Source organism: Triplophysa rosa, linkage group LG21 (assembly GCF_024868665.1).
Source record: "Triplophysa rosa linkage group LG21, Trosa_1v2, whole genome shotgun sequence".
NCBI lineage: Eukaryota > Metazoa > Chordata > Actinopteri > Cypriniformes > Nemacheilidae > Triplophysa > Triplophysa rosa.
Window position 1 is genome coordinate 19,729,207 of NC_079910.1, and position 21,389 is coordinate 19,750,595.

At 36.5% G+C, this 21,389-nt stretch overlaps 1 protein-coding gene across 1 annotated transcript; it reads right to left on the reverse strand.

Annotated features, from left to right (window-relative positions):
* Window positions 1-8,686: 8,686 nt before the first annotated feature.
* Window positions 8,687-11,742, reverse strand: tnnc1a (troponin C type 1a (slow)). The gene is made up of 6 exons (XM_057319836.1): window positions 11,639-11,742; window positions 9,886-9,916; window positions 9,616-9,762; window positions 9,162-9,276; window positions 8,926-9,062; window positions 8,687-8,797 (listed from the first exon to the last, which is right to left on the reverse strand). Exons 1-6 carry the CDS (start codon window positions 11,660-11,662, stop codon window positions 8,766-8,768), a joined length of 486 nt encoding a protein of 161 aa, XP_057175819.1. The 5' UTR covers window positions 11,663-11,742; the 3' UTR covers window positions 8,687-8,765.
* Window positions 11,743-21,389: the final 9,647 nt, after the last annotated feature.

Genomic DNA, 21,389 nt, shown 5'->3' on the forward strand with positions numbered 1-21,389 from the left:
AGCAGCTGATGATGAGGCCAAAACCAGCATGTCAAGTTCAAAAAGGCTTTAACTTTTTAATTTGACTTAACATTATTTTATTTATCCGTTATATTGAAGAAACCTTTTGAAAGAGTTTGGTTTATTATGAGCACTTGAGCTTAAATGAGACTTGGGTGTTTGTAACAGACGTAGGTTATGGTGTCGACCATGATTTTTTAAAATTTTTAGGTGTTCAGTCTTATTTTGATTTAAGAAAATAAATGTGATTGCTCTCCTCATGAATCAACTGTTTCTTGTTTTTCACTGACATGTCTCTTAAGTGTTGAAGACTAGTGCTGCTTTGAGCCTACATTCAGTACAAGTAAAATACTCATGTACTGTTAAATTAAGACTTTTACTGAAGTCATTTTTGAATTGGTGACTTGTAACTTGTAATGGAGTAGTTTTCGCTGCAAGGTATCTGTACTTTTACTTAAGTATGGTTTTCAGGTACTCTTTACACCACTGGCCCTTTGATATCCTGCTCTGACAAGGTAAAATGTGTTCTCTCTGATAAAGACTGCCATCTAGAGGTCAAACAGAGATGTGCAGTGTTTCCAATGACTGTACAATATAATGTAAAACAACGTTTTCCTTAATTGTCATTTACATTTAGTCATTTAACAGACACTTTTATCCAAAGCGACTTACAAATGAGGTAAACAGTGGAAGCAATTGCAACAACATAAGGACAACAAAAAGCATAAGCGCAGTAAAAGTCTCCTAGTCTCATCTAGCTTGCCACAGTATCCAAAGGTTTTTTGTTTTAGGATAGAAAGAGTAGAAAAGAGATAGAAGTCAGAACTCATCGGTCAAGTGCTGACGGAAGAGATGCGTTTTCAGCCGATTCTTAAAGATGGCTACAGAAGCTGCTGATCTTGTAGCTGCGGACAGATCATTCCACAAATGTGGAACAGACCCAGAGAAGGTGCGTGAGAATGATTTTTTCCCTTTTTGGGATGGCACTACAAGACGTCATTGGTTTTAAATGAAGCATAAACACTAGACGGAGCATCTGTAATCTTAACAGCCCGGATGTTTGGTATTTTGAAAGCATCAATTTCCACAATTATGAGAAGCAGTTTGTCTGCTCCAACCTTTCTAATGGCTGGAATACACTACAACACTTTTAAAATCTGAACAGATTTTTACATCATACACTTGCAGACTTTTTGAACATTTCAGATAGAAACACACTAAATTTGGAGACTGGAACAGGCTTTCTGCAACAAGTCCAGACTGAAAATCTCGGCAAAATCTGAGCAAATGTCTTGTAGTGTATTTTAGCCTTAAAGCAACTGGTAGATGTTCTGATGGACGAATGAGACAACACTCACTGGGGACTATTCAAAAGTAGTGGCCATTGATGGTCAGTGCCATTCCTGTTTGAAGATCGGTCACCCCTTTGGCCTCCTGGAGTGTAAGGTACTTCACAACACTGGTCCTTAGTAAAGCAGCAAACAAGGAACAAATAGTGGATATTGATTCCCATTCACCTTCCGTTGCACTTTGACAATGCCTGGTTGGAGATCCAGCAGTAAATGATGGGAGACCTCTGCAGACAGTAAAAGACAACAACGTAAGGCCTATACATTTTATTCACAAACACACATTTAACAAAAACTCTTCAAAAACATCATTAAACTCTGCTTAAGTCTTCCCATTCCAGCTGCTTCATTGGAGAACATTTTCTGCTCCGCGCCATCTGAAGACATGGTTACGTACAATTATGGTACAAAAAAAACGCTGAGCCAATTTACTCTGATTCATGTTCATGAAAGATACATTAGACAATTTGCACATTAATGCCCTCATGCTGGATTTCATCAGTGTCAACCCGGAGAGAGAGGCCTTTTTGTTCTGCATGCAATCCAGCAGTAAGGGTGGAGATTGTGGTTGACAAGTCTAAGTATGTGATTTCTATGTGCTGTTGCTGTGCAGCTTGCAACTGTGATTAGAGACTGCGTGTAGGTTACTAAGAATTAACAACAATTTCTACTGTCATTGCAAAGGGAGAGTTTTTCACATTTGGTAAAACAACTGTTAAAGGAATTGTTCAGCAGAACAACGAAATGCAGGTTTGGAACAAAGTAAAGTGAGTAAATGATGACTTTCATTTCATGGGTTGACTACGCCTTTAGTTGTCTAGGCTATTGTCATAACTTTAATCCATAACTTTAAACCCCCTCTCTTTTTTCAGGCCCTCTCAAAATACATCACCATTGCTATGCTTGACACAGAGTTAAACTAAACACCACTTTAGCTGTGGACCTCTGGTCTTATAGCACGCTGGATGTTCATGCCACAACCCATTGAAATTTTGGAATTTATTTATCCAATTCCAGATCAAAGATCTGACAGTACACTAACACTGACACGTGATCCAGTGGAAGCTGATCCAATTGAACATGATGGTATCTATGCCATTGAGTGTGTCTAGAATTACAAATACAGTTTGGCTAAACGTTATAATCTGTCAGTACATGAGTAAAAAAAGCAAATGCTTTCATCTTATGATTATGTTTTTAGATATTTGTACCCACGAGGAGACCAGACGATGAGTGAAACTGAGGTGTGTGCCTTATTTTCACTGGGTTTTGGCTGTTCATTTACATTACAACAGCGTTTTGGGGTACTGGAAATGAAAACAATTTTCAAGTTTTTGCAACAACCTAAAAATGACATCATCAGTAATGTGGAACTGAATGTTAGTGTTAAGAAGCCAGAACCACTATAGCCAAAGACTTATTGACAATAACAATAAAAGTCAGCAATAATAAACAATAGCAGTAATGCAATAGCAATAAATATTTGGCAAAGTGGAATTGTTCTGGTCAAAACTCCTCGCTCATTCCAACAGCTTATCTGGACAGAGCAGGGAGCGCAGAGATACATTTCCCACCCACCCGGGAAACCAGAACTTTTTAGCAAAATATTGTCATGACGGCGTGCGGAACAGAGAACCCAAGTGCAGACAAGATCAAATAAAGAAAGGCTTTAATAACAAAAACAAAGCAAAAACCTACGAGGGGGTAAAACAACAACAACAGGGGAATATAACACACGGACTGAACAGGAACAATAAACTAACTAGACTGGACTAACACTTGACATACTACACTGACTAGACTGGACTATGACTCACAGCGCAGGGATAATATGCAACAACTTGACAAAGCTTAGGATCAAAACGAACAGGCAAAAGACAGAAAACACAGGGGCATTAAACAGGGAACCAAATCAAGAGGGGAACAGGTGCCGGGCGTTAAATCATTACACAATTAATCATGAGGAAACGAGAGGGCGGGGACACAGACGAGACCGGAGAAAACGCATGGCACGCCAAAACAATCAATGCCATGTCTGTCTCCACACTAAACACGTGGGTGCTGCCACGATCCTGACACAAGACTAGAAAACCTGAACCGGAGAGTTCAACATAAACAAACGTTACTGTGCATGCAGGCTTTTGTGGTTCGAACTTAACTTCCGGGAGGCCAACACATCTGCAAAGAGTCCCTGCAGATTGTTTCTGATAACAAGCAAAATACATAACAAGTAAATTACATTAGCTAGCATGTTAAAAGTATGTCTAGCCAGTATTATTTTGGGTTACCAGTAGAAGAACCTTTACTTGACTAAACTTAAATGTGACAAAGTTACATGAACCTTTCCACAAATTGCTTATTTAATCAAATTAATATACAATAAAATACAACAAATTGTTTATTTAATACAATCATTATACAATCAAATTTTGATGTGAATTAATATTAATGTAAATCGATTAAAAAAAAAAGTTATATTAGCCACTAGCCAGACCGAACAACAAACACAGACCAGAAGTTAACTTAGAGCATCTGATTAAACCGTCTATAGAAACTGATACATGAAGGATAAACCTACCATACCGAGATATGTCAGTAGGAAAATAATAAAATCCTAATTATGTGCCCGCCCCGGAGGTATGGGTAATGAACCAAATAGTTACATGGAAGTATGGAAGCGGTCTATTACGCATTGCATCTCTATTGGTTGGCGAGACTCGTCCAATAGCTGCACAAGCTAAGGTTACGTATGATGACAAAAGCACATTATGGATTACACTGCAGTGACTTAAGTTCGGAAAAAAAGTATTTGTATTGTCTATGAAAAGACTTTGATCGAATAACATTGGCCAACAAAGGGGCAGTACTCAGAATGTGACTTAAAAATCACTTTGGGGTTAAACCTGGATATGCATATGTGTTTTCTTGCGTTTTTTTACAAAGTGACATTGCCAACTACTGGCCTGGCATGCATGAAACAGCGTTTTACTAGTTTTCGCATAATTGTGTAAAGGATGATAATTTCGACAACAGTGTTAAAGTTGGCATGAAATGGAAGTATCGATTATCTTTTTTCCGTATCGTGACGTATACCCGAATGAAACGACATCTGAAATGAGAAAAAAATGTAGGGCGGGACTTGATTTCATCCACCGACAACTGATTGGATTGTTAAAAGGTGAAAGATTTTAACACCAGTTTGCAATCTGTCAGTCATTGCAGCCCCGCCCTCACGCCATTCCTCTGTGACCAGAAGTGAAGAGAGGTCATTTCGAGAGGGGTAGGAGGTTATCGTTTTTGATTAAAGATTACAAGTGCAAAGTAAATTTTTTAAAATACATTTTTTATAATAAATTCTTCACCACTGTGTAAAACAATTAGAATTATCTTTTTAATTTCATGCCGACTTTAAAGGAGTAGTTCACCTTCAAAATGAAAATTCTGTCATCATTTACTCACCCTTTAGGCATTTCAAACCTGCATGACTTTCTTTCTTCCGCAGAATACAAAGAAGACATTTTGAAGAATGTTGTTAACAGCCCCCCATTCACTTGCATTAGAAGTGATATTAGCGTTATTAGCCCAGATAGAAGTGAATGGGGTGCTGTGCTGTTCTGTTACCAACATTTTTCAAAATATCTTCTTTTGTGTTCTGCAGAAGAAAGAAAGTCTTACAGGTTTGAACTGACAAGAGGGCATGTAAATGATGACAGAATTTTCATTTTGAAGATGAACCACTCCTTTAAGTGTGTGTGAAACTTTTTACAAATGCAATCATTGTCATATAAAAATACTTTAAAAATCTAAAAGATTCCCCTTGAAGGTTGACAATATCTGCAAGATGTTTTATTTCTAAAAAAAGACAAAAATGTCCTAAAACATTTCAAGCAAAATGAATACCAAAATGGACTATTGGAAAGTCAAAAATGTTTTCTTTAAGTTTACCATGCAGTGTAAAAATTATTTCAAGAACACAAGATATGTGGGGATAACATACCATTATAAACAATGTTGTATTTAGACAATACCAATACCAGGGGGACCAGCGGCACCTGTCCCAGCGCCACGATCCTGGCTCCACCCTGGTCTGAAGCTAGGCTGTACTGCTCCTTTCCAACACAATCTCAAGAGAACTATTTTACAAGGTGGCTAATTCTTAGAAATTTGCGTGATGTTAATCTTTATTTTGCTCCAGTGGCGTTAGGTTAATGGTTGGGGAAAGGGATTGGGCTTCCATATTGCTTTGTCTAATAACCGTAACTTTTGGTACAATTCCCGTCATAATTCATGTAAATTAGCCACCTCATAAAAGAGTTCCTGTGAGACCAGGTTGTCCTTTCCCCCACAGAGATTAGCGGTCTTTAAATATAAAAATAACCGTAAAAGCGGTTTACAGTATATTCATTTAATCATGCACTTTGTTAAATTTAAGGTTTAAATTTACAGGTGGTGTGACCATGTTATGGAAGATGTGTCACTTTGCTCATAGTTTTAGTTAGATTTGCACACAGCTTAAAATTAAAACACAACTCAAATCAAAATGAAACTTAGCCACCAAAACTTATTTGCAACAGGCACTCATAGAACATGACGAGATAATAGTCAATAATATTTTTGGTGGCGAATCTAACATCTGACATACATAGTCTGCTTGTTTAGTAACACACCACCACTTCTAGGTCAGTTGTCACACAGCAAAGTCCCTGGTGTCAACTGTGCACCCGCTGGTGTATATATGAGTCCCACTTATAGGTGTACAAATTTACACTGAAGCAGAGTCTTTCTGCTGTGAAATGTTCATTTATTCATGCAGTTTATTAATCAATTGAGTTCACATTACAAGTGATGATTGATCTTTAGTGATGACACCTGCTGTTCATTAAGTGTTTAGATACACAGCTGATGTAAAGCAAACACAAATACAAAAATCTATGTGTAGAACTAATGTGGTCTCTTGATATCAAGTTATATCAAGTTGCTTCAAACAACTTTAAACAGTGTTGCCACTTCTTAAAAGAAGTTTGAGTGTAAAAGAGATGTTCATGTAGAGTTAAAGTTTTAGCTGCAGTTTGAGTAAGTTTGAAATGTTTTAGATGTGACGTCACCATTAGGGTGAGGAGTATTCTCTTTAGTGGAGAATACTCCACTTGTTTTTTTTGTTGTTGTTTATTTATTATCCCCTGCTTCTATTGCTGTTGCAAAATTAGTTAAACAGACACACTGCCTGGTTTGAAATGTTTGTTGTATGTAGACTTAGCTTGAAGTCATCAGAAAATGGTAAAAGATGGTGTTATGAAATTTTCGTCTGTTTTAGTCAAGCTTGAGATTCCAATGTTTGGCAATAGCAGTGTGGTAAAATTAACAGATACTGCCTTGGTCAACAATTGTAAATAAGACGTTTTTAACTGTCACACACAGACATCAAATCTCAGCATACAAATCTCAACAACGGTTACTATCAATACAACGTAAATGCTGCAGTGCATGCTGGGTAATAGAATAGCATCAAACTTACAATGACACCCAGCATGCATTTTGTTATTTTTACCACCACTGTTGAGTTTTATAGGATGCGCGTTGAAGTCTTAGCATGTGTAAAAAATGTTTTAGGAACCTCTGGTCCAAACTTTACAACAGCATTTTACCACTCTAACTGCATTTTATAATAACTAATAACACTATTTTTCATCTCTCTCTTCCACTAAGCTGCCTTACTTGATACTAAAGCTTCTACTCAATAAAAAGACAGGACTGTACATTGGACCGCTGCTTGTTGTAACATCATGTATGTTTAAAACACTGTTTTACACAAGCAGGGAAAACTGCTAAACTGGACTTTAGTCCAAGTACCCAACCAAATAAAACACTGATTTTAGTGTTTTATTTGAGAATTAAGCCCCTGAGCAGCAGCCCACGCAACAGGGGCTCAGAGCCGATGTCAATCAGTAGTCCTCCTTAGTGAGTTATATCAACCCTCCTCCACACCTATCAAGCTAAAGCTGCTGTGGCACAGGACGATAGGATAATAATACTTCCGATGTTCATGACAGTGTTGTCCCGTGTTTCATTCATTCATTGCTTTCATTTCATTTGATAGCTGGATTGAGATGCTCCTCATTCACTATAGTGAGTGATAGCTGAAACGACAGTCCTCTTCTGGGTTTTAATGCCATCAAAGAAATCATCAGAAAAAATGTTGATCAGCCGAACATAACTCGTCTAATTTGCTAAGAGAAGCTTTATAGAGTATAGTTAAAGTAATAATAACATTGTCCAGATATTTGCCAGAGAGAGAGATCAAAGAGCCCCCATTGGCTGTGGAGAGATAAAGAGATGTTCTGTTAGGTCTCTCTTTCAGTTCAGTGTATACAAGCAGAGTGCTAATGACTGAATAGAGGGTGCAAATACAAAAGTATAAATACAGAAGAATATTAAGTATTAAGTCCCCATAAAGGGGATTTATGGTTACATTTAAAGTTTAGTAGGCTGACAGCTGAAGTAAAGAATCTGTTTCTGTGTCTGCTGATATAACAGAAAAGACTCCTATAGCATCTCCCAGATGAGAAAGCAGTACATGGTTGTGGTGAGTGTTTTTTGTCATACCTCTCGCCCTATAGACAGCGTTTGCGATGAGTGTTTAATGGGAGGTAGCTGAACACCATGTAATGTATTGGGCAGTTTTCACCCCAATCTAAAGGCTGTTTGGGAATTGAAATAAGAGTCTGTAGTGTCCCACTAATCTAATAATCTGCAATGATATTAAAATTAATTAATTAATTATTATTATTATTATTATGGTTATTAAAATTCCTTGTGTGGTTGTATATACTGATTAAGGCATTGCTAAAGACAGATTGGTTCGAAAGATATAAAAGATTATAAGATTCTCTGTGGGTTAGTTATTTCCTTCTCAGTGTACCTATTGTGTACCTACTGGAAAGAAGAAATAACAAAAAAACGCTAATGAATATATCATATCTGAGAAGTAATTTGAAAGGAACAGGGAGAACGTCTTTCTGTCACACTTTCAACACTTTAATTTAGCCTTCAGGGAAATCTTATCATATAAATCTCAAGTCACACAAACATTCAGGCTTAAAGCTGTGATTCTAAACCAGATCTCTGTGTGATGTGATATTGTAAGATTATGGCACCATATCAAATCTCTTTAAATGTACCTGGGCTGAAATGTTTTCCATAAATGAACGAATAAGTAGATAAAAAATCACCTTAAGCTAATTCTTACAGCTAGACAAATCATTTTTAATTTCAACATCTTGACGTAAATCAAGTATTGTTTTAAAAATAGGCATATTAACACAACACATGATAGACCCTTAACTCGTATCTTTGTTTCAATTTACTCTTCTCTTATAAAGAAAATCAACAAGCAACAGGAAAACTTTCTTTTATTGTTTATTCCACCCCTTTCATGAACTCCAGGAACTCTGGAACAGATTAAATGTTCATTTTAAATTAAATTTCAATATTTTTCTGACAATATTTGTGTCAGTTGTCACACATTAGAAATACAGGCGTAAGCTATGAAGAGAAGACTTATAACATGCTCCATTACCATCATAATCGATTTTTCCGTCATTGTTTTTGTCTCCGTCCCTCATAAGTTCCTCAATGTCGTCTTCAGTGATGACTTCACCTGTCGCTGCCAGCATCATCTTCAGTTCCTCAAGATCAATGTAACCATCTTCATTCCTGATTCATGATACAAACAAACAATCTAAAATCTCTAAACCCAACTAAATTACTTTACCACTATAACGTGCATTGTATGTAGTTGTACATGCTACATACTTATCAAACATGCGAAAGAGTTCTGCCAGTTCTTCTTCTGATTTTCCTTTGCTGTCATCTTTCATGCATCTTACCATCATGACCAAGAACTCCTCAAAATCCACCGTACCACTCCCTGCACAAATAACATACATGTGAACAGTTGCCAAAGCTCATTTAACCATCACAGTGACAGTACATGCAATGAATTTTATTTTTGGAATATCCATTAAACAACCTGCATTGTTGTGAATGCATGATATTATCTTGAGGCCACAATATCATTTTTTAAGATAACAGCATCCTATTTTCATATCCATCTGATGTGGCCTCACCCTTGCGCAAAGAAACATATGTTTTTTTTTCTATAAATGAACTCGATTTGAACTTGATGATATAAAAAACATATTGGATCTGTCTTGACAGACACATAGTCACAGTTTTAATGAACAAACTGGTTCTGGATTGTTCTTACCATCTTCATCCACCTCGTCAATCATCTCCTGGAGTTCCTCTGGTGTAGGATTCTGTCCCAACATCCTCATCACCTTCCCCAACTCCTTAGTGCTGATACAGCCATCCTCAGCATCTTGAATAAAGATGTCAAAGGCCGCCCGGAACTCTGCGATACAAATACATAATATTTCAGCTGTAAATGTATCCTTTGAAGTATTGTTGTAGTCCAAAATATGTCTCCCATTGTAGACTAGATAAACAATCACAGTTCTAGGAATGTCTAACATACCATTTTTCTGCTCATCTGTAAGCTGCTCTGCCTGTTAAAAACATTTTGTTTAGTTTCAGAACACTGTAACCAGCATGGACACATATACAGTAAACTTAAACACATACATATATACATACAATTATAGTCATCCAATGTAACAAGCTCTTGCTATAAATTTGGGGGGAAAACAAAACAATTTCTGCAATGAAGTCTAAATAACGTTTGAAATAGTAACATGCACAGCTAACAGCCAAAAACACAGTTTATTGTATTCCAACCAAAGGTCACCAAGAAATAAACATAAATTGCATTTTTGGAGATATAGATTTTAACATTTTCCTTGAAAGCTACAGTCCATGCTATTTTCTTAACAATTTAATTGTATTTATTTAAATTCTTGGTTCTAATACAATAGAAAACTACACCAGAATGAACAGAAAGATTGCATGTTACAGGATTTTGTATCAACAGCACCAAATATGGGTTTGTAGCAAACAGAACTGCAGTCCAGATTTAGCTCATTTCATTAGCTACAGTATCACAGATTTTTTATGTTAACATTGAAAACAGGTCTGTGAGACCTGATCACCACACAAGGACACAGACAAGGTTACACCTGAGTTAAATGTGACTTTAACATTTCATATACATCTCATATGTCCATCTAAGCTAAAAAAAAAAAAAAAAAGACATGTGGATTGCTAACTGCAGATGATATCTCAACAATAGATGGATAAACCAGAAAAGCTAACCCATGAGACAACTGCTTATCAGAAACATATCGTCTGTTTTCCATCTCAGATCGCACACCGTCCACCTGTATCTAGTATCTGAGGATGTTCTTCCCATACTCGCATCAGTCTCGTGTATCTCACTGAGAGATCATAACCTGTCACCCTCAGTCTAACAGACACACACTGAGCACAAGAATTTCAGCCTGAGTGTTTTATCTGAAGCTCGTCAGCATGCAGTCACATGCACGGCTGAGCAAAACGTGCCAAAATTAGTCACAGGAGGCAAGAGGAGCTCCATGTGTAGTCATGAAGAAACCGGTCTCTGCACTGTCTAGTGCCCTCTATCAGCTTTGATAACACTCAAGAGTCAAGGTTTTCCAGACATTCAAAATAAAAATCTATATTTGGGCGTTTGGCTATCTTGAGTGACGCGAAGTGATTTTTCATTGTCATTTATTCAGAATTATCTGGTTGTCAATTTGATTTAAAGTCAATATAAAGCAGTCTCTTTATAAAGTCTTGCAGGCCAACAAATTCAAATTTTGTTTAAACATTAATTCACAGTGTAGTTGGAGTAAAAAATATAGGTACAGAATAGTCATGATTAATCTGCCAGTATTTACTAACATTAATTTCATTGGCATATGATCACATCCCTATTTGGCATGCATAATTTATTTTTTATTATTTCTTTAGTGACTTTTGACTTAATATTGAGTACAATAATAACTTAACTAACTGCGTAAGTATAAATGAAAAATTAAATAAAGTACAAAGACTCTAAATATCTGTTATAGAATCAGACATTTTAAAATGTATAATGTTTGATCACAACTTATAATACAACTGATAATCAATTATATCTCAAAAGTTATCAGTTACATTACTTCCCATTAATGGTTTAATTATAAAATTTTAAAGATGTACATCACCCCTTCTTGAATCTTATGATATATAACCTAAATAAAAAGTGGTAATACTTTTTTAAACAATCCAAAGAAGACCCATGCAAAAAAGTAACTTGAATTCATACTCACGGCTGCTTTGTAGATATCATTCATTATGCGTCACTGATGAGGGGTTCAGATGGTAGTGGAGAAAAGGACACAGGTTTGATTGAGTTTTATAGCTGGAGTGCAGAACAGCCTGTTCCCTCTTCCCCTTTAAATGTGGGACGTCCCATCACCATCACCCAACTTTGATAAAACAACTATGTGCTCATGATGGGCTTCAAGTCTTGAAAGAAAAGGCAAGAGTGATTTTGCAGAGAATTTTTTTAACAAATAATAAATAAATAAGACTGGTTTGGGTTATTTATGTTTATGTTAGATAGGAAAATTTGTGTTTTACATCTTGACAAAATAAAGCTGTGCGTGCGTTACGTGAGTGTATGCCGGCCACAATGTTTTGCTCTTGTCTGAGCCTAGGCATATATGAACGCAAACAGTGTGATATGAGAAAAGAGCCTATCCTCTGTGTCATTTTTCTGCATTGTTTTCAGAAGTGAATTAAGCAGTAAACTAAATATAGCGACTGCATCAGGTCAGTGGTATAGCCTCAGCATTAAAGACAAGAGAAAGGCATAGTGGCAAACTGCACACACCCGCGCACACACACACACACACACACACACACACACACACACACACACACACACACACACACACACACACACACACACACACACACACACACACACACGCGTTAGTGTTCTTTCCATTAATAGTATTGTGTTAAACTCTTCTGGTTTTATTTTCATGTATTTTCATTGTTTGGTATTTTTAATCCTAAATCTAATTTATAATTGAACCTAATAAGGGTCTGATTTGAAACACTACATAGTTAGCCACTGTTAGTACAGTAGACAGCTAAGCTGACTATTACAAAGCATACACAAATCTGAATATAAATATGTTCTGGTTGAGATGAACAGTTTCAGATCTTGTTTATTAAAGCCAATCTCATGTTAATCTTGAGTACCTATAGAGTAGTATTGCGTATGTAACCTAGGTTACTATAGCCCATATTAAACTTAAACAGAGAAAAGAAATTAAGGATGCGCATGTAAACATTTTATTTGGTTTATTTTAATGTTTAAAAGTTAAATGTTGCTTAAAAGAAAAACCGTAGTAAATGTCACAAATTGAATAAATAATTAAATTAAACTATTAGGAATAGCTCCGCCCTGTGTTTTATAAATAAACATTTTTATTCTATAAGTAGATCCTAAATTACTGAAATCTTTTGAAAATGTAAACGTTGTTGTGCTTTCCATTCAAACAAACTGCAGTTTATTGTGCAGTCTCGCCCTCCACAGTACTGTGGCGCTGTTGGCGCAATGTCTCAGAGTCAAGGCATGTGCCATGTGCGCTTTCATTAGTATGTGTGTTTAACTTTTTCCAGCTCTGCGCAGACCGATCACCTTATGACAAAAAGCATGCGGACTTAGAATAACAACTCTAAAGCATACAGAGCAGTCAGTTCACAAATAGCTCTCACTGTGCTTTGATGTCGCCGATCCGTCTGCGATCAAACATCAGTGGCACGAGTGTTCACCGGTGTTGTTCCGCTCGCGCGACAGGCGGGAATTCAAAATAACGGATCGCAACAACCTCTCGACTGTCCCATTGGATGTAAGTAAAGTCAAAATATATAAATAACTTAAATATACTAACTATATACGATTTATATAAATGTATACTCTGACACGTCTAATTGTATGGCCGCTTTTGGCTGTTTAAACCATTTATTTACACAGTGTAGGCAGCGCATGTTTTAGCCGAGATGCTAACGAATATAAGTTCAGATGAAGCTTGTGGGGCTAACGTTAAATGGGTAACGTTAGTGTTAAATGACAAACAATGACTTTTAGCCACTTTTAGCTATTATGTTCACTTTTAGTGAATGTATAGCTCTTTTTTAACTTATTAATGTTTGTGTTGAATGGTTTTCCCACCCATGTTACATAAATTGTCTGTAATTAAATATTTTTATCATTCAGTTCTGTTTTTATCCTTTTAACTCAGAATTTTCAGTATTTTCCAGTTGAGCAGCAAAAAAATGTAAGTATTATATTTATTGTGATTTTTCATTATTATGTTATTTGTTATATTTGCACATGTAAAAATACTCATTGACAATGGAAAATCTGAATAAAGTGGATTATTACAGTTGTTGCTATAAATAGCCTATTGTACTCCTTAACCATACCAAAACAGTGACTTCCAGGCATTGTAATATTTTGTTTATTGTTACATTTGTAAAGCAATTTGTGATGTGCTAAATGATTAAATGTAATGTTTTATGAAACGTTATATAAATCCCTCTTTTTGGTCTCCATGTCTTATTCCCAGGGAAACCCAAGGCCAACAGACCCAGCCCACCCTGATGCTCATCCTTGCACTGCCTGGGACACCTAACTGTGCGTTCAGACCGCCGCCGTCGAGAGCGTCAAAAATCGCTCTGGCCGCCCTGCCAACAACTCTGTAGAAAGAGTCTTGGGCGCGCTGACATAGTTTGAAATCTTATCTTGTATATAAAGGGGCCGCAAGCAAATAAGCTTGTTGATCTTGTGCAGACTGACCACAAGAAATTGATCGGTGGAAAGAACTTTATTGTAGTTACACGTTTGCTAACGAAATAAACCAATTAAAAGCCATTTGTGTGGTGTGGCTTTTGTGTTCATGGTTAAGTGCTAGTCTAATTTCAACATTATATGAGACATTTACTAGCCTTGCTCTGGCGCTAAAGTTAGCATGAAATTCCCGCTTATTTATAGAAAATGTATAATGTTAATGCACATCATCAGCAACTCACCAGGAACACAAACAATCTCAGACACCTTGGTGCAGACACGCATCATTTTTTTTTTATGTCCCTGTACGCAAACAGGGATGCGTCGTATAGGATTGGGAAACCCGTTACAGCAATTATCAACTCCTCCATTTTGCTTGGGAACTAATGTGGTCGGAACCAAAGTTTACAGGTCTGCTTTCTCTGGAATCATCTCAAGCGATGGACTTCTACATTCCGATTAGTTGCCGACGGACCGCGTCATATCTCATTACCATAAAGTTGACCTGATTTCAACTCTCCCGTCCTCAACGGCCAAGATGCGCCGTGCTGCTCCTCGCCGCTGGTTCACATTGAAAATGAATGACTTCCGGCCACTTTGACGCTCTCGACGGCGGCGGTCTGAACGCACAGGCCAACAGGCGCAGCTCCTGTTCTCTTTTTGCCATAAATACATATCTACTTTAGCAATGCAAAATTGTGAAATGTACTATAGAAATAATTTTGACTTTGACTACATGGATCCTCACACCACCTGGTAATAGCAGGAAACCCATTTGGAGAGAATAGCATTGTTTTCTCTAGCTCGCAAGGATTTGCTTTTTGGCAAATTACAGCTTTACCATGGGTGTAGGCCTTGCTATGAGAGACTACTTTTTTGCTGGACTTTTTTACAATTGTACATTTGTACAAAGTACCTGAAATATTTCTGTATGTACAGTATATTTAAAATTAAGGCAAATTATTTGGTTAGTTTTGTTAAGATAAAAACTTTTCATTTATAACAATATCACCAACACAATATTAATTATACATGTGATTTCATGAATTTAAAATGGTAATGTTCAATATTGACCATTTTGTAAATATTTATTCAATGTAAATTGTTGTTGTTTATCAATAAACTGTTGTATTTGATTTAGTATTTCTGCTTATTAAAATATTGTGAATAGCAAATATAAACTGTGAAATGGTGCCTTGAAGCACCCAAGATGGTTCCAGACCATTTTAATAAAAGGGATCCCCAAGAAGCCTTGAGGGTTCCTCAGAGAACCGCCCTTCGTGAAGCGGTGCCTTGAGTTTCCCCTGAGGGTTCCGCCGGCGTGGCAATGTGAAGAACCCCAAATGGTTCCTCAAAGTACCTTTAATTTTTACCTATGTGAAATTTAACTAGTACAACAACATGTCTAATGGTAACATTGTGTTAATGTGCAAATTTGACATGTGATTGACTTTACACGTTGAGAAGGATGTGGGACATCAACTCAGATATTCTCACCTCTGACTTACAAAAAACATACTTACGTTACATAGCAAAAATTTACACAGAACAGGCCAGAATTCGGCGCTGACCATTTTTTCACAGATTTACAACAACATACATTTCGACCAAACAAGATTAAATTATTTTATTTTGATATACAGATGATGTTTCAGATAATGTCAGCTTAAATACAACACCGAGAAGAAAGCATGTTGCTAAGAGAAATGCTAATGACGGACTGTGCGCTCAGCAGGGGGCGGGGCAGTAAATTCAAATTCTTCTTTTTCTCCTTTAAGGAATAACACAATTCTGCTGGCGTGTAGAAGATACGCAGCACAACTATAGTATGACATGAAAGTGCTTTTATTGGAGCGCTGTACATTTCCTTTTACAGCGATGGCTGACAGAAGCAGCAACCCTCCTCTCTAGACTATAATCAGCAGCACATCTCATGAAATGCCATTCAGAGCACGTCATTTTGGAGAGGTTGCCATAGAAACTCTCTCCTCCATATAGTAGCAGGGCACAGATAAACACTGCAATTTCCTCTCACATTTTGTCCTGAAATAAAAGGAAAAAAGAAGGAAACATATGTGAGTGAAGACAGACACACATTTTGCCCTCTTTGCCGGCTGTCTTTGTTGTTTCCATTATTTGATATGTATGCTAATTAAAATAACATAAACCATTACACGATTATGAGAGAGTATGACAACTAAAACTGAAGGACAGGCAAATCTTATGACATGTAATCATTCACATAATTTTATTCAACCTTTCCCATCACACATATATGCAGCAATCATTCACATTATTCCTTGTTCAAACGCAAATGTGTATACTTCATCAGAATGAAATCAATCAGTCAAGTGATCGAGTGATGTATATTGACCTTTCGAGCTGTGTTGTACTGAAAACAATGTCTGGTGAACCTAACCTGGATGTCTCTATTCATCACCGTGATGTTTTTGTGACTTTACATAATAAATATTTTAACAAAAAAATGATATTAAAAATCTGCTTTCACCCTAAATTGATTTATTTTTAAAAGAATTTGTTAAATTTAGTTTACACCTAAACATAATGAACATGTTAAAATAGATTTTTGCATTTCTACATCGCTCATTAAAAGGCGGTTTGTTACAGAAGGTAACAACTGTAAATTCATGTCCAGTGCCAGAATACAGACAGCAGACGTAGTGTCAGTGTATGTCTGTGTGGTCTCGTGCGATGCTTGTTTGAATGAAGGATTACAGGAACAGAAGCTCAGGGCTAATTTCTCATTCACAGCGCATGCGCTGCATCTCAGGCTCGCAGCTCTAATGCTTCTCTGGACCTGTAATGAAGGTCACATTATTACCTCCAGCACCTCCACCCGCGGGCGTGAGTCTTCCGTTCCATTGAATCACAGTCTTTTGTGTAGTGTTGAGGCAAACAGAAAATGTTAAATCTTTAGATGAAATTTCTAACATACCCAGCCACAGAAATCCTTGTGTTTCGGTTAATTCTGAAGTGGTGTGAAATAAATCATCTTTGTACTTTGATTATGTACCACCTGCATTTTATTAAAACATTAGTCTGTTTTCTAGTCAGTTCTTAAACTTCCTTGTGTTCACATACTGTTTAGTTCTTTCCCATATTATGTATATATACAGAATGTCAACAGTGTATATCAGTTTTCAAGCTGTTGCTTTTATAATGGCATACTTCAGGAATAATCTGTAAATAAGTCTTTCGACTGCACATAACTTCAATAGAAGCAACTTAATGTAGGCTAGGTATCTTTTCATATGTCTTAATTCAGGGGACGAAAAAAGACAGACACGTTTTAGGCACTCCAATAAAGTTGAAGGGGTCCTATGACCTTTTATAAAGTCTCAATTTTGTTTGTTTTTTAGCTTTTTTGAATTTTCATTAGCCTACTACTGGCTTTTATTTTATACTTCTTAGTATAAGAAGTTGTTTAGTTGTTTACAATTTTGTTAGGTGCCTAGGTGTCAGGGGACTGAAATACAGTTTATTGACGTAGTTTATAAATGAAAGGGTACATAGACTAAATGATGAAACAGCAATTAAAGCGATGAGGAAGACCAAATAACAGATACATCATAGTTATGTTATACTTTTCTTACAGGTTTTCACAGATGAACCCAATGGCAAAGGAATCCAGGAGCCTAAAGACACTTGAGTTGGAGACAGAGAATTCGCATGGTGGTAAGTCACACTTTGAATGCTGTAACGAATGGTATAAGGTGTGGCCCCTTTAAGAGCAATTTGCCTATGTTCCTTTTTTTACCTTTTGTGTATGTGCGCATGTGCCAGATTGTCTTGCGCTTCAACTGCACCCCGCATGTATGCTGGTGGGAGTCTGATGCTGCATTTTCGTTTTGTTTGAGTTTTATTATTTAATCTTAGTGTTTTGTTAAGTGACACGTTTCCCACGGAGGTTTTCCATGTGCTTGGAAGAATAAATCTGTTTCCGAGGGACACTTTTTGTGAGTTTTCCTGCTATATGCAACCAAGTTACTTTAAATTGGTGAGCTATCCCTTTTTCTCACGAAAGACGTGTTAAAATGCTTTGGCAGTCCTAATCGTCAATGCAACCAGTTGTTACTGTATGTAGTGCAGGCTTAAATGGTGTAGAGTTGTCTTAGCTCAATGACAAATAGTGCAACGGCACCTCTGGCGACCTGTGTTTGAATCCTGATTTTGCTGATCCCGTTCCCTACTCTCCACCCCATGCTTTATTGTCAACCTCTAGCATGCTGTCCAATAAAGCATGAAAAAGTCAAAAGTAAAATAATGGTATTGAGTTGATGAGGGAGAATTATGGCAGGTGGCTTGTTTGGGAATGCTGCCGACCATTTTTCCTATCGTTTAAACTAGGAAAAGTAGATTCGGACACATCCTAAGTGCACTTGCGACGTGTGCTTTAGATCATGTGTTTGATCATTAAAATAGGGCCCTAGGTGTAAATTTCATATCGCTATATAATTTTAATAATTTTTTTCTTTAGTTTTAATTTTTGTTTATTTTCAGTTAATAATTTTAGTGCCTAAGCTTATTTTACTTTATTGCTAGGGCAACATTTCTAATCTTCGTTAGTTCAAGTTTTTCAAATTATATTTAGGCATTTTATTGGATTTCAATTAACAGAAATGTTTCAACAGATTTAGTTTGTTAACTATAATAATTCAGCACTATAACAGGTTTTCATGTTTGATTGTTAAAAAAGTTTGATTCACACATTTTTACATTATTGTACCTTTCTTCCTGTCAGCCTGTAAGTTATTTTCATCACTGTAAAAAGACTGTACTTTTACGGTTTTCCATGTAAAATGGCAAAAAAAAAATGAAATACGGTCAAAAAACGTCAAATTACAGAATAAGAACGCAAATTTACAAGAAAAACAGGGGGAAATGTTATTTTACAGTTTAGTTCTGGCACCCCAGCGGTGCCCAGATGCGCCCCAGATGCCAGAATATTTCTGTTTTTAACAAGATTTCTTTTTTTTTTCAAAAATGGGGAAAACAATTTAATATATATCCTTATATCCTATAATTTTACAGGGGAAAAAATATTTTACAGTATATTTCTGCTTTTCCAGTTTACAGATTTTTTTTATCAGATTTTTTTTACAGTGAACGTTTATCCTTAGAACTACGAGTGGTAAAATGGGGATTACATAATTAAAAGTGAGCCCACAGCTAAAAACTACATCTTTGCTACATAATGGAGTTTGATTCTTGTAACTTTGCAGACTTTTTATGCTCAAAGAGCAACAATACACGTTAATCAAATTTTATAAAATGCTTTCCTGTAGCTCAGTGGTTAGAGCATGGTGCTAACAACGCCAATGCCATGGATTCGATGCCAGGGATTGCACATACTCTGATACAAATGTTTAGTATAATGCAATGTAAGTCGCTTTGGATAAAAGCGTCTGCCAAATGCATAAATGTAAAAAGTTTTATACAAAATAAATGTGTAGCATCTTTGTCCTTAAATGTGAGTTGACATATAATTGACAAATATAACCATATATGCTATCTGTGTTGCTTGCATTTGGGACAAAGTAAGCAACTGTAAAGTATTTTTATTTTAAAAAGATGTTATGACAGTATTGATTTAAAAAGCAAATAATGTTTTCTTAAGAGAAAACATTATTTTTTCTGGACTAGAAAAATAAATCTGGACTTTTCTGGACTAGCGAACATTGGTTGAGCAACAAAAACATGAACATGATATAAGTACGCCTTACAGTAATAGACAAAAACAATTGAATTTTATTTACGAAATAGTGAAATATAACATATAATTAAAGTAAATTAAATAGATTTGCAAATCTAATACCCAATACAATTGTAGGAAAAGGAGAGAAGAATCTACATGAATATGTGAACAATAAGTCATGCATTTCAGGTGCCTCTGACCTGGGGAAGGACAAAGGAGAGTTGGGCACGTGAGGTGCACAGAAAACCATTAGCCTTTGAAATTTATCCAGTAGAATCCAATATCTGTTTTTTACAGTCTGGTCAGGTAATTCATAACACATATAGAGAAGCTGTCGCCAATCTTAATTTTTTTTCTTAAGACCATTCTCTGTCAACTCTGGAGGTGGTTGTGCATGAAAATCGCAGCAGACCATTAGTTTCTGACTTAAACTAGCTGAAACTAGCTCATCTAACAACCATGTCACATGTGAAATGTCTAAATAGTCTTTCTTCCAAATGCAGGAGCTTCAGCAGATACTATTTAATCTTGCATAATGCATGGCACACAATTGAACAGTTAAAAGTGACCAGTGGGTATAGACCAAAAGTTGGACTTTTGGCCACTACTGCATATGGAATATAGATTCCATATGCAGTAGTGGCCAAAAGTCCAACTTTTGAAATTTGATGTTTTGCTCTTTAGTAAAATACATCATTAAAGATTAATTAAAACAAATTTGTTTGTCTTTAATAGTTGTGTTTGGAGTGTATAAACTGAACTTGGCTTTAAGAAGAATTTAAGAAGCCTTGGCAAATTTAGTTCAATTTGTTGTCATTTGACAGATATAAAAACATTTTACCTAAACACATTCTAAATACTTGTAAATTTAGAAAAACTGAAAATAGTTTTGAAGTGGTCTCTTAATTTTTTATCATTGCTGTATGTGCTTTTTGGAACTTCAAAACATAGACTATTCAATGCCATTACAAACTAGGATGATCAAAGATAGCTTTTAAAGCAGCACTATAGAACTTTTGCTCACAGGTTCCCTCATGTGGTTGATAAGTGCATTTGTCTGTTACCAGTGCTGTAAATAATGTCGCTGTATACGCTTCCCCGTGGGTAGCGGGGTTTTGTTTACTAAGCTGATGGAACCGGCGAATGCAGAAGCATTGTTTGGAAACTCTTCTGCAGGCGGGGGATGGGTGGGGCTGTGTGTACCGACCCGAAAACAGAACTTACAGAGAGTGCTTATAGCTGATATGTGTAACGGTTTCAGCACCACCGGCCACGCCCCCCATGTCGTCACCGCCAGCTCGCTTCACCCGTTCCCTCTCCCCGGAGTTCTGAACTCAGTTTCCCAGCATGCACCGCACATCCACCATTTTTGATTAGTCCACACCTGCATCACATCATCAGGATTCTATTTAAGTTTGCACCTTTTTGTTCTTCCCTGTTCAGTCTTGTTGTCTTCACTGCAATTCTTTACCCCGATAAGTATACTTACCTGTTTTTG